Source organism: Sphaerodactylus townsendi, linkage group LG07, assembly GCF_021028975.2.
Source record: "Sphaerodactylus townsendi isolate TG3544 linkage group LG07, MPM_Stown_v2.3, whole genome shotgun sequence".
In the NCBI taxonomy this organism is placed as follows: domain Eukaryota; kingdom Metazoa; phylum Chordata; class Lepidosauria; order Squamata; family Sphaerodactylidae; genus Sphaerodactylus; species Sphaerodactylus townsendi.
Window position 1 is genome coordinate 12,729,670 of NC_059431.1, and position 13,996 is coordinate 12,743,665.

Sequence of the window (13,996 nt, forward strand, 5' to 3'; positions counted from 1 at the left end):
GGAGTGGGGGAGGGAATGAGGGGTGGCATGCAAGGGAGGGGAAAGAGGGGGCCCGGCATCTGGACATGGCCCACCCACCCTAGGAGAGGGAGGGGAGGCATGCAAGGGGAGTGGGGGAGGGAATGAGGGGTGGCATGCAAGGGAGGGGAACGAGGGGGCCCGGCATCTGGACATGGCCCACCCACCCTAGGAGAGGGAGGGGAGGGAGGGGTGGCATGCAAGGGGAGTGGGGGAGGGAATGAGGGGTGGCATGCAAGGGAGGGGAAAGAGGGGGCCCGGCATCTGGACATGGCCCACCCACCCTAGGAGAGGGAGGGGAGGGAGGGGTGGCATGCAAGGGGAGTGGGGGAGAAAGTGAGGGGTGGCATGCAAGGGAGGGGTGCGCCCGGGGACATGGGATACCCTATGTCCCCATTAGCGATACGCCACTGCTGAAGGTGAGAAGCCCCTTACCTGTTGTGTGGTGAGGGCCGTGCAGAGGGAGCATATGGCCTCTGCGTCTTCCGAGGTTTTCTTTTTCAGCTGCAGGAGCTGAGCTGCCTGGATCAGGGGCTCCAGGGTCTCCACCGCCTTGCTCTGATGCAGGTTCTTCCCTCGCAGCCAGTCTTCCAGCTGACTGATGTTAAACCTGGACCCAACGCGAGAAAGCCACGAGTCAGAAGTCGGCACACATCAGGCCCAGCCTCAGGAAGTGGCTGGAAAGGTTTGGCATTTCTCCTCTGCACGAAAACGTACAGATTTTACCCAGCCAGTGTGATCAAATGGCCAAAGAATTAATTTTAGGTCTGTGTTCATGTCCTAATTTGGTTGTGGACAGTCCTGCCCAGGAATTAAAATCCCAAAGAGAGAGCCTCTGTCAAGCCGCTCTCGTTATTTCCTTTATTTAAGCCTCAGTTATACCCTTAGATAGAATGGGCTTAATTGTTTTTGTACAGTATTCTGTGGGAGGGAACTTTAATTAGACCCTGTCCCAGTGTTTCCCAACATTTTCGACGTCATGGTACCCTTGACCTCACTCTTCATATCTCACGGTACCCCTGCCATCCCCCCCATCTTTCCCTCCCAGTGCCCCTGCTTGCCACCATCCCCCACCTTCTCCTCCCACGGTGAAGGGAAGAACAGGGTGGGGCAGGAAGTGGCTGCTGACCTTGCATCAGGTCCTGCCCCCTGGGCCAGCTCCATGTCCTTGCTGGCACCAGCGGAAGACACCACAAAAGTGAGGGGGGCTGGTAGTATTGCTGCGGTACCCCTGGGACATGCTCACGGAACCCTGGTTGGGAACCACTGCAGTGTCCCTTTAAGAAGCCCTCTAGAGGCAGTTTTGTTCTAGTCTCAGGTGTCTGGGGAAGGCTGGAGACAGCAATATCTCAGACATATTAGGTGTTAGAGATCCATAGTATTTTGAGTTATCTTCAACAGAATTGCAGGAAAACCAAAGTCCAGATAGAGGACACCTGGAGAACTCAGAAGCGGCACAAGCAGTGCAGACTTTCTTAGAAGCAGTTAAGGAAGAATTGGTGTCTGCAAGCTCTTCAAATAATCTCCAATTGTTTCCAGCATTGCAAGTATTTCTTATTAGGTAGACTTCCTGGGAGGAGTTAGAGTTCTAAATCCCCAATACTATTAAATTTGCTTTTGAACCGCTGTTCATTTGTCTACAGGTCTCACACTCTGTTCTGGCCAAGTGCAAGGCACCAGATATTAATTTGCTTGGGGAACAGAACACCCTCTTGACTATTCCACCTAGCAAAGAAGCTTGTTCGGTGGTTACAGAAGAGAGGTTCATTTTCAGTGGCAGCCCCATGATTCTAGTACAACCTCCCAGCACTTACAATCTTTAGGAGGCAGCTGAAGATAGTTTTATTTGGATCAGGGGTGTCCAACTCTGGCCTTCCAGATGTTCATGGACTACAATTCCCATCAGCCCCTCTCAGCATGGTCAATTGTCCCAGGTTGCTATGCAGACACAGGGAATGGCAAGCCACCTCTGAAAATCTCTTGCCTTGAAAACCTTCATGGTATACTGAGACTTGGTGGCACTTTCCATCACCACAGTATCTGAGTCAGTGGCGGAGTCACAAGGGGACGGGGGTGTGTGCGCTGTACACCGGGCGCATGCCTGGGGGGCATGGAAAATGGCCCCCATGCCCCTCCCCCTTCCCCCCACGGCGCCCCCTTGCTGCGCCCCTCCACCCCCCTTCCAACGCTTACCTTAGTTCCTTTCCTTTTCCTATAACTTTTTCAGGCTGGAAAAAAGGCCTGTTCACAGTACAAGCTGAGGAACTACAGTTCCCAGGAGACCTTGGGGCTCAAAGGTTTCCTGAGAAGTATAGTTCCCATCAGGCCGTTTTTAAGCCTGAACTGCGAATAGGCCTTTTTTTCAGCCTGAAAAAGTTCTAGGAAAAGGAAAGGAATTAAGGTAAGTGGGGGAAGGGGGGCGGCGCAGTGGGCCATGGGGGAGCGCCGCGGGAGGGGGGGGGAAATATAGACTGCGCACTGGACACAGTTTGGCCCAGCCACGCCTCTGACCTGAGTTGTAACCCTGTGCTCCACGAACAGACGTCCTTCCTCAGCAGCAGGTTGTTCAAGGCCACGGCGTTGATCATGTAGAAGAGCTGCTTGAAGGTCTGCTGGATGATCTCTGGGTCGAGGCCGTGGTCGCACACAACTCCGTGGAACGTGCTCAGCTGCTGGATGAGCTCCTCCAAGCTGTACGCGTTATCCACCTCCCCCCTGCTGGAGGACCGCTTTCGGTAGCCCATCGGCTTCACCCCCGACAGGCCCTGGATGCTCTCGTTTTCCAGCACCGCCGTCACTGGGGGAGAAAGGAAAACCGTTCTTAAAAGGCGAACGGGGAAGGCCGAGAAAAGCGGCAAGGGTAGCATTTCAGAGCTGAGCATCTTGGGGCAATCGGCTGCAAGCCACAGTTCCCAAACCGCCAAGAGTGATGTCTTTAAATTACATGTAATTTGCATCTCAGCCCCGTGAGCAAATAGTCACGGGTTGTAATTTTAGTGGCAATTAAGCACAACTGTTTGGGTGGACTGTGAGGAGTGGCGAGAACCAGGAAATCTCGCACGGAGTTGAAGCTTGGTTGCTACCGGCACGTAAAGGATAATTTTACTCCGTATTTTTGCCCTGTCCTGGATGGCCCGGCCCAGCCTGATCTTGTCAGATTTTGGAAGCTAAGCAGGACTAGTCTGATTAGTATGGAATGCAAAGCCTCCAAGGAATACCAGGGTTGTGATGCAGAGGCAGGCAATGGCAAACCCTGGACATCCCTGGCCTCAAAAACCTGCTTGATGCCCCAAAAGCAGTGGTGGCGAACCTATGGCTCGGGTGCCAGACGTGGCACTCCGAGCCCTCTCTGTGGGCACGTGCAAACAGAGTGCCCCCCCCCCCAACACATCTAGGCTGGCCTGGGCCGCTGGGCTCGATTATTAGCATTAAACCTAAGACCTAGTTTTGGGAAAGCAGTTCAAATAACCCTGTTAAGCACTGTTAAACCCTAGTGATTTTCATGCGAAGAACTAAAGCGCAATCCTTTACCTGGGAGCAAGCTTGGTTGCTGGCAATGGGGCTTGCTTTTAAACAGCCACAACTACAAGCTGTTGGAAGCGGTGGCTAAATTTTAAAATGGTGTTATTTTAACTCGTCAGAAGTTGTAAAGGCTGTTATTATCTGTTCAAATGATCTGTAGCGGCTATTCTGCAATTACAAGCTGAATTTCAGGAACCCGAATCTCCCCGGATAGGCCACTGTTGTCAAATCACAGCCCTGGTTAGCACTTGGAGGAGGAAGTCCAGGGCTGTGACGCAGAGGCAATCAGTGGCAAACCACCTCTGAGTGGTTCTTGCCTTGAAATCTCTACGAGGTCGCCATAAGTTGGCTGCCCCGTGACGGCCCTTTCCTCTGCCAGTTCAGGGAATGGAACCAATGTGGACATTCGTTCTCAAAATACCCCAACCGCGCTGAGTCAATGGCGATTGCTGTGGCCGGTTCACCTATCATGGGTTGCAAGACGCCTCCGGCGATCTTGATGAGCTGCTGGTAGATCTGGATGGAGAGATCGCTGAGGACCTGGCGATACTCGGTGAGGTCGAAGTTCTTCAGGCAGTGCTCGTTCTGCTTGGCGGTGTTTTCAGTCATAAAGCCCTAAGAAGAGAGAAGAACCAGTCAGCCACCCAGAGTTTATCGCTTCAGCTTGAGACTGAGCTGCCTGCGCAAGCTCCCCCTATTGGGAGGCTGCTCAATCTACAACAGCACCAACAGGTGTGTGGCCACACAGCTTACGGGGAACGTTGGATACACTTGATGCCAATGGCCACCCCAACATCCAGTTTTCTTTTACAGTAACAGACAACAGGAACATGTATTTTAGCTATGTCTACTTTTGGGTCCAGTAACACCTTACAGACCAACAAGATTTTTGGGGGTATGAGCTTTTGAGAGTCAAAATTGCCTTTTTGTCAGATACGTTTCTCCCTTGCTTTAATCAAGGTGATTACCTTTCGAATTGTGCCTTTGCTTTCTTTTTTACAGTACCTCTTCCACCTTCAGATTGGAATATACGGACTAAGAGATCTCCATCTGATGAAGGAAGCTTTGACTCTTGAAAACCCGTACCCCATTAAATCCTGTTGGTCTCTTAAGGTGCTGGCTGGATTCAAATCAATCAATCAATCAATCAATCAATCAATCAATCAATCAATCAATCAATCAATCAATCAATCAATCTCTCTCTCTCTCTCTCTCTCTCTCTCTCTCTCTCTCTCTCTCTCTCTCTCTCTCTCTCTCTCTATCTATCTATCTATCTATCTATCTATCTATCTATCTATCTATCTATCTATCTATCTATCTATCTATCTATCAAATTTATAAACCGGCCACCCCGAAGGGCTCTGGGCGGTGTACACTGGGCCAAACACAATGGCCAAAACAACAATACACAGAATAAAATAAATTAGAGCAGGTTAAACCAATTTACAACATTCATAAAACTAGCAGCATCAGTACAGTATATATAACAATAAGATTATAAAAATGTGTGGCGCCCGAACCCAAGGCCGGGCGGGAGTAGCAGTGTAGATTAGATGTTATATTGGGCGTGCCGGTGATGGAATGGCACGCAACATAGGGGCATCCCAGAGGGGGAGTCCGCAGCTGGCCTCACCAAAAGCCCGGTGGAACAAAACCATTTTACAAGCCCTGTGGAATTCACCAAGGTCCTGCAGGGCCTGCACATCTGATGGAAGGGTGTTCCACCAGGCAGGGGCCAGGGCTGTAAGAGCCCTGGCCCGGGTAGATCTTGCTCTTCTGCTGTAGTACCACATGGCTACCTGGCTATGTCTGGGTTTGTTGTGTTTAAAGCCCCTCCCCTAACCCGATCTAGCTTCCTCTCCCCTTGGGGCCTGGAATAAAATTAAAGGCAATTTGTTAAACATGGAGTTCTGCAACCTCCTTGCTGCTACAAACAAAACCTGCTCCCCTGTGAGTGTTGAGATTCCGGCCATACGTAGATGTGTAGCTTATTACCTTTTCACTGTATGGAACTCTAGATTCAGGAGAGCACTTACTCTGGCTAGATTCAATGTAATCCCTTCTGCTCTCCTGTACAGCAAGTGTGATCAGACAGTAAAAGAGAGGAGATTTTGTTCCTGTGGTTTGGGAAACCCTGGAACACACTCTTTTCCACATACTCAACTGAGGATGAAATTTTAAAACACTTTATTTGTTAAGCGCTCAGGCCTGTCTGACGACCACAAGTTACTTTTCTTTTTCAATAATGAGGATACTGCACACTGTGCACTAGTTGCAAATTTATCATTAAGACATTATAGAGACTCAGCGTATGGTTTAGAGATGCAAACTGCATTTTGACTACTTGTTACTGTTTTTGACTTTTTATGTGTAATCAGTGGTGGGATCCAAAAATTTTAGTAACAGGTTCCCATGATGGTGGGATTCAAACGGAGGTGTAGTGCCAATGGGGCTGGGAGGGGCACAGCGGGGGCGTGGCCGGGCATTCCGGGGGCGTGGCATTCCTGGGCGGGGCTGTGGCAAGGACGCAGCCGCTGCGTCAGTCCTTGGGCGGGAAACGAATGCGCGCAGGCTGCCACGCATGCCGGTGCACCTCCTGCTAGACTGCTTCAAGTTCTGCGCGCTACTGCTGAGAGGAGGGGCGTAACTAAGGCAAAAATCAAGTGGCAAAATTAGTAACCCCCTCTCGGCACACACAAATAATTAGTAACCTACTCTCGGGAACCTGTGAGAACCTGCTGGATCCCACCTCTGTATGTAACCCTTTTCTTTCTTTTTCCTTATGCCAATAAAGGCTTACTTGGCTTGACTTGATCTAGCCTCCCTGAATATTCAAAATCTCAGGCACGTCATCTAGTTTCAAGACCAAATCCAAAAAAATGGCAGAGCATCTTGGACCAAATTCAGTAGCAACTATGCCAGGGCAAATCCCACTGAGATGAGAAATGGCCCACAAATTGAGCTTGTTTCAGAGGGGAGGTTCCGGACAGTGGACTGCGTGATGAATCAGGGAGACGTTTTCAGCAGCTAGACAATCCATCTACTCTTCCAGAGTTCTCTCACCGCATCTCCGCTGTATTGCTTTAGACAGTGCAGGAGGCGACAGGCGTTGGACAGCCAAAACGAGGTCATCTCAAAGTCATCGCTATGCTTCTGTGAAGAACCCGAAAACAAAACACTTATTTTATTTATTTAGAACACTTCTGTGCCGCCTTCCCCCACAAACAGGTGTGAGCACCAACTCACTGAAAGATGTCAGGGTTACAACATTTAAAGAAGGTGAGAATCCAATTTGAATCTCCCTGCTTTTATATATAAGCATTTAAGCATTTATTTATTGTCATTGTGCACGCACAACGATAATTTACAGCAGCATTCCTCGATGCACACAATTCCAGACTCATACCCCATCCTCACTTTCCCCTTCCTCCACCCATCACTACACAGCCCCAAACACATCAACACAAAGCCCCGGAGTTCAGCATCGCCACAGCTCTAGAGTAGAAGCTGTCTCTAAGCCTCTTTGTCCTAATTTTTATAGACCTGTATCGTCTGCCAGATGGTAACAGTTCAAAAAGAGAGTGCGCTGGATGAGACGGATCTCTCAGAATATTTTGGGCTTTCTTTAGGCTTCGGGAATTATAGAGTTCTTCCAAGGAGGGGAGAGGGCAGCCGATAATCCTCTGTGCAGTAGTGATCACCCTTTGGAGCGCCTTCCTCCAACTGGGTCCACCAATTGCCTTCATTCCTTTGTCAGTTACGGATAAGTAATCTGACTGCTTTACAATAATAAATTCCAGTGTGGTGTAGTGGTTAAGGATCTGGAAGACCCAAGTTTGAATCCCCAGTCTGCCATGGAAGCTTGCTGGGTAATTCTGGGCAACTCACACACTCTCAGCCTACCTCAAAGGGTTGTTGTGGGGATAAAACAAGAGGACAGGCAAACAACGTAAGCTGCTTTGGGGTCCCATCTGAAAGGTGGGGTACAAATGAGGCAAATAAATCTTCCATTATATTGTCGAAGGCTTTCACAGCCGGAATCACTGGAGTGCTGTGTGGTTTCCGGGCTGTCTGGCCGTGTTCTAGCAGCATTCTCTCCTGACGTTTCGCCTGCATCTGTGGCTGGCATCTTCAGAGGATCCTCTGAACCACACAGCACCCCAAATCTTCCATTATTTCCAAATTTGTTTGTGATGAGCTATTTGGGAAGGAATGCTGGATCTCTTGGGCAACAGCAGAATGGGAAAGAAATGATACTAGTGGAAGGACCGAGATCGGGGCCATTCAGGTTTCTGGACTTTGCAGCCGGAACTCCTAACTTGCCTCCTTACAATGGTCACAACGCTGAAAAGGATGTGCCCAGCTATCCCTCCTTCTATGTGAGCCTTCTGGTTTGCAGAGTCACACCTTCCCCTTATTCACAACAAACCGCTCCTAAGTTTGCATCCCATTATTCAGAACGTGTTATGCTTTCTCAATCCATAGCAGAAGCTTAGCAATAGAAATTCTGAGAAACAAACAAATACATAATTTAAACGCCAGCGTATTGTCGAAGGCTTTCACGGCCGGAATCCACTGGCTATTGTGGGTTTTCCGGGCTGTGTGGCCACAGTCTGGTAGTTTTTGCTCCTAATGTTTCGCCTGCATCTACAGCTGGCATCTTCAGAGGCATGTCACAGTGAGACGAGTGTGGAGATTTAAACATTAGTCTTGTAGAATTCCTGGCATTGACAGACATCTTTCAGGACTTTGCTACCATCTTCAACAGGGCTCTCGGTATTTGCAGGACAGCATTTCTGCACATGCTTGGCTCCAGTCATGTGCTACTTCCCCACCTTGTTAGGTTGTGGATTCTTCATAACTGGATGTTTTCAAGTATCCATCTGGATACCTATTTATCAAGAATATTATAGCTGTAGATTGGATGGCCCCTTCCAACTCTGAGATTAAACAAAGAAAAAACAAAAACTTCTATCAGGAAAGAGGCTTTGCTTTATCTTTGGCGTTTATTTTGCTTACCTTTAATACTTTTTTAACGCCGTTGATGGTAGACGTAAGCAAGGAGTGAACTTTGTGGTCATCGTTGATGTAGTCCGCATGCCTGATGCACATGTATAAAATATAGGCTGGAAGACACGGCACTGTGGCAGAGACCGCCTGGGGCTTCAGTTCTGTAAAAGCAGAGGAGGAAGGCTTACAAACAATGTGACACCCTAGCAGGGGCGTAACACCCAAGGGGACATATGGGGTCAAATGTCCCTGGGCTACAGCCATTTAGTCATGCGGGGGGTGAAAAAATTGCCCCCCACGCCCCTCCTCTTCCTCTCTGGATCCATACACTGACTTCAAGATCTGGTGCAAAAAAAGTTGTTTGATCGTGGTGGGGGAGGGTGGCCGCCCATATGGGGGATGGGGGGGAGGGGATGGGATGGAACACTCAGGTTTTGCACCAGGCTACATTTTCCTTAGATACACCTCTGCATCCTAGCAGCATGAATAAATAAACCACACTTGTGCATACATGCTGGTGATCAAATGTCACAATTGCTGGCGTTTTTCTTTCAGTGATCTCACCCCCACCAATATTAAAACAAACAAATTTTCTTTCTAGGGCTTTATGACCGAAAAATTACTCATGCATTTCAGACATAATTGAAACTGTGTAAATGAAGCTGGGCTGGGTGAAGAAGAAGACAAAAAAACCTGTTCAAATCTTTTGGCAGGTTCAGAGTTGACCTCTGCAGGTCAAGTTCAAGGGGCCCTCAGAGAGATACCTGAGTTTTGGAAACATTCCCATTACATTTCATAGCCAGATGAGTGGTTATTGACAGCCATGCGTTATGCACAAGTTCACAGCTGCATTTTGCTAGAATGAGTGGAAGGAATTAGTACCTCCTAAAGATTTTTTCTGGCATGAACACACATGAAGATGCCAGTCATAGATACAGGCAAAACATTAGCAGGCTAAAACTACCTGACCACGGTTGCACAGTCCAGAAAACCCACAACAGCCAGTTGATATGAGAGCCTGCGTGGTGTAGTGGTTAAGAGCAGGTGCACTCTAATCTGGAGAACCGGGTTTGATTCCCTGCTCTGCCACCTGAGCTGTGGAGGCTTATCTGGGGAACTAGATTAGCTTGTGCACTCCCACACACGCCAGCTGGGTGACCTTGGGCTAGTCACAGTACTTCGGAGCTCTCTCAGCCCCACCCACTTCACAGGGTGTTTGTTGTGAGTAGGGGGGGAAGGGAAAGGAGATTGTAAGCCCCTTTGAGGCTCCTTACAGGAGAGAATGGGGGGATATAAATCCAAACACCACCACTACTACTACTACTTCTGGAAATCGCAGTTATACTGGGCGAACTTAAGGTATGCCTTACAACACCCTTACCTGTAGACGTAAATTTCAGGGAAAGATTAGTAAGTTTTAGGCAATCACTTTTCAGGAAACCCTTTCTACCGTTACATTGAGTGTCTCTGCTGGAAAGCTTCGGGGTCTCTCTGGTGCACTGTACGAAAACTGCCAAGCTGTGAAATGAACAGACAGGTTGACGGCAAACCGAGAGCGCTTTACCTGTAATGAGATTCCGGATGAGAAGCGGCTCATCTTCTTTGTAATACTCCAACATGCCCTGGAATTCTTTCTCCTTCCTTTGGACGGCGACCTGCCTGGTGAGTTCGTGCTGTTGCTTTTCGGTCTGAATGGTGACTTGATTGGCTGAGAAGACCACAAAGATTCAAACAGGAACATAGAATGAATGAAACTGTGGAATGCAGTATCATTAAAATAACATACAGGCAGGCTGAAACAGTGATCTTTAAAGACCGTCGGCACCACAATCCTAAACAGCACCGCAATCCTAAATCCTAAATTATTAAAAGTAATAGGATTTAGGATTGCGGTGCTGTTTAGGATTGTGGTGCCGATGGTCTTTAAAGAGCAGGCTGAATAGCCCAGTTTAGTCCAAGGCCACCAGGACCAGGAAGCTAAGCAGAGTTCATAGTTAGGACTCGGACAGGAGATTACTGAAGAAGTTCTAGGTTGCTATGCAGAGGCAGGAATGGCAATCAACCTCTGACTCTCTCCTGCCTTGAAAATCCCCTGCAGGGTTGCCGTAAGTCAGATGCACTTCAGAGCCACAGGGCCCTGATTTGGATGGCCCAGGCTGCCTCGATCTTGCCAGATCTCAGGACCTAAGCAATGTCAGCCCTGGAGAGAGCTTAGATGGGAGGCCACCGAGGAAGCCCAGGGATGCGATGAGAGGCAAGCAATGGCAAACCATCTCTGAACATCTCTTGCCTTGAAAAGGCTATGGGGTTGCCATAAGTCGACCATGACTTGATGGCAAACGAAAAAAGCTGGCTGAACTCAAGTGAGTTGGATTGACTTAATATAGGAAACCCATGGCCCCCAGACTCTTGGTGAAGAGGAGGTTAAGAAGAGGAGAAGAGTTTGGATTTATATCCCCCCTTTGTCTCCTGCAGGAGACTCAAAGGGGCTGACAGTCTCCTTGCCCTTCCCCCCTCACAACAAACACTCTGTGGGGCTGAGAGAGCTCCGAGAAGCTGTGACTAGCCCAAGGTCACCCAGCTGGCATGTGTGGGAGTGCACAGGCTAATTTGAATTCCCCAGATAAGCCTCCACAGCTCAGGCGGCAGAGCTGGGAATCAAACCCGGTTCCTCCAGATTAGATACGCGAGCTCTTAACCTCCTACACCACTGCTAGCCCTGTTTAGATAGCTGAAGGGATGTCATGTTGGTGAGGGAGCAAACTTGTTTTCTGCTGCTCCAGAGACTAGGACCAGGAGTCATGGGTTCAAGGTGAAGGAAAAGAGATTCCACCTAAACATCAGGAAAAGCTTCCTGACCGTCAGGGCTGTCCGACAGTGGAATGCACTTCCTCAGAGTGTGGTGGAGTCTCCTTCTTTGGAGGTTTTTAAAGAGAGGCTGGATGGCCATCTGTCGGGGGCACTTTGATTGTGTGTTCCTGCATGGCAGGGGGTTGGACTTGACGGCCCTTGGGGTCTCTTTCAACTCTATGATTCAAGGCTGCTAGCAATCAGAGGTTTTGGAAGTCATTAACTCATAGGGTTGTCATAAGTCGGAAGCAACTTGACAGCTCATAATGTTCGAGATTAAGCTCTGGCAAATCTGAGTCAGCCCAGACGGAACAAAACCCAACCCTCTAATTGCCTGCAAAGGTGGTAACTGTCCTGGTTATCAACCAGTGTTATTACCCCCACTTTGACAAGCGGCTCCTGGCAGCATCTGACCTCCGGGGCTCCTGGGCCAAGGAACGCAGTTGCAAAAATTTATTAACCGAGTGGAGATTAAGACACGATCCAAATAATGCGGTGTCAGTTTGAAGCAAGTAAATTACGACGACGGGAGCCATCTGTGCCAGATTCAGCAGCACAAAATCCTGACAACTCCCCCAGCCCTCCGTTCATTCAGCTTAATTTCATTTAATGACCAGCTTTCCAAAACTGGTCCTCAGGATCACAGCCTGCCGTAGCTAATCAATCTGTCCAGGCTCTGAGGCAAAAAGCTTAACGGGCCCGTGCAGATGTCGGCTTTTCTCCATCCTTTCTTGCTGAGGCATTTTGACTACGGCTGGGGAAAAAAAACCCATACAGGGACCCATTACGCACGGAGTGTTTTTTCCTCACGGCTCTTCACTGCACAGCGGGGTCATAGTGGGGTCTCCTTGTGTTTCTCTGGAGCAGCAGTGGCGTAGGAGGTTAAGAGCTCACGTATCTAATCTGGAGGAACCGGGTTTGATTCCCAGCTCTGCCGCCTGAGCTGTGGAGGCTCTCTCAGCCCCACCCACTTCACAGGGTGTTTGTTGTGAGGGGGGAAGGGCAAGGAGATTGTAAGCCCCTTTGAGTCTCCTGCAGGAGAGAAAGGGGGGATATAAATCCAAACTCTTCTTCTTCTACATGTGAGGAGGCGCCCCGCACCCTGCTGCGCAGCTGGGCTTCCCCCGCTTCTGGGTGGCTCCCGGTCATTGCAAGATTGCTGGCTTTGTTTTAAAAGCCCTTTAAATTTTTCTGTGGATATTTCTATGCTGTATCGTTGTTTCTGTGTTTTATTGATATATGTTATATCGATACTTTTGCGCTTTATTGCAAAAGTCGGCCATAGATTCCATGGAAATGCTTGTGAGGAGTTGGGCGGGGGGTGAGTGAAAACACCGAAGCGAGAAAAAACACTGGCGTTTCCCCACTCTCACTAACCATGGGGCTTTCGGGACATGTGGCATGGTAACACAGAGTGCCTCAGTACAGAAATCTCTGCCGAAGGAAACATTCCCTCGCTGCAGGGCACAGCGGCTGTGTATAAACAGCCAGGGATTCTGAAAGTCTCTGAATCATTCCATTAAGCCCCAGTTGTGGAGCAGAGCAGCAGTGTATAAACAGACAGGATTCTGAAAATTCCTGCTTTATTCTATTAAGCACCAGCAGGTGGAGCAGTTCCCCCTTGGTGTTGGTAGCAGCCCAACTCAGAAAACGGATTGGGGTGGGGGCTGAATGTATGAAATATGCACCAAGACAGCAGAACTTTGTGTCCACTCAAGAAAAGTATACTAGAAGAAGATTTATACTCTGTTTTTCCCAGCTGTAAGGAGTCTCAAATGGCTTACAAAGTCCTTTCCTTCCTCTCTCCAAACAGACACTTTGTGAATTAGATAGGGCTGAGAGAGTTCTGAGAGAACTATGACTGGCGCAAGGTCATCCAGCAGGCTTCATGTGGAGGAGTGGGGAAACAAACCTGGATCACCAGATTAGAGTCCCCCCCTCTTAACCACTACACCACACTGGGCTCTCTAGATTATGTAAAGCAGCGGTTCTCAACCTGAGGGTCGTGACCCCTTTGGGGGTCGAATGACCCTTTCACAGGGGTCGCCTAAGACCATTGGAAAACGGTCTTTTTATATTTTATATATACCAATGTTATGGTTGGGGGTCACCACAACATGAGGAACTGTATTAAAGGGTCGCGGCATTAGGAAGGTTGAGAACCACTGATGTAAAGGAAGACTGACTACAGTCATGCAATCCTATTATTTTGGACCAACAACCTGAAGGGAAACAAAACTCAACCTGTAAAATCAGCTGGAAACCAAAAAGTTGAGAGAAAAGGAAATTTGAAAAAAATTATATTCTAGGTTTTATTGCACAGTGCCAAATAACTAAAACTTTTTAAAAATTATTTTGTGTGTTTTTAATTATAATCATTTGGCATTGTGCGCTAAAATACGGAACTTTAAAAAAATGTCCTTTCCTCTCAAGCTTTTGGTTTCTAGCATCATTATTATTTTGGCCACTAGCCCGGAGCAAACAAACCAGGAATAAAAATGACGGCCTGCTGCTTTTGACAGTGCCTTTGTTCTAAATGCGGTTCTCTTTATTTTTTCAGTCAAGATCTTGAGCTGCATCTTAAAAGTGAGAGGTC

General features: G+C 48.5%; 1 protein-coding gene across 4 annotated transcripts in view; it reads right to left on the reverse strand.

Moving 5' to 3' along the window:
• Positions 1-13,996, reverse strand: part of LOC125436336 (unconventional myosin-Vb-like) — a 104,736-nt gene that overhangs the window by 6,840 nt on the left and 83,900 nt on the right. For all 4 annotated transcript variants that reach the window (XM_048503252.1, XM_048503251.1, XM_048503250.1 and 1 more), the window contains 6 exons: positions 10,115-10,258; positions 8,560-8,711; positions 6,604-6,693; positions 4,005-4,155; positions 2,530-2,815; positions 454-628 (listed from right to left, as the gene is read on the reverse strand). In XM_048503252.1, coding sequence (XP_048359209.1) covers positions 454-628; positions 2,530-2,815; positions 4,005-4,155; positions 6,604-6,693; positions 8,560-8,711; positions 10,115-10,258 — 998 coding nt within the window. The remainder of the gene's footprint in view (positions 1-453; positions 629-2,529; positions 2,816-4,004; positions 4,156-6,603; positions 6,694-8,559; positions 8,712-10,114; positions 10,259-13,996) is intronic.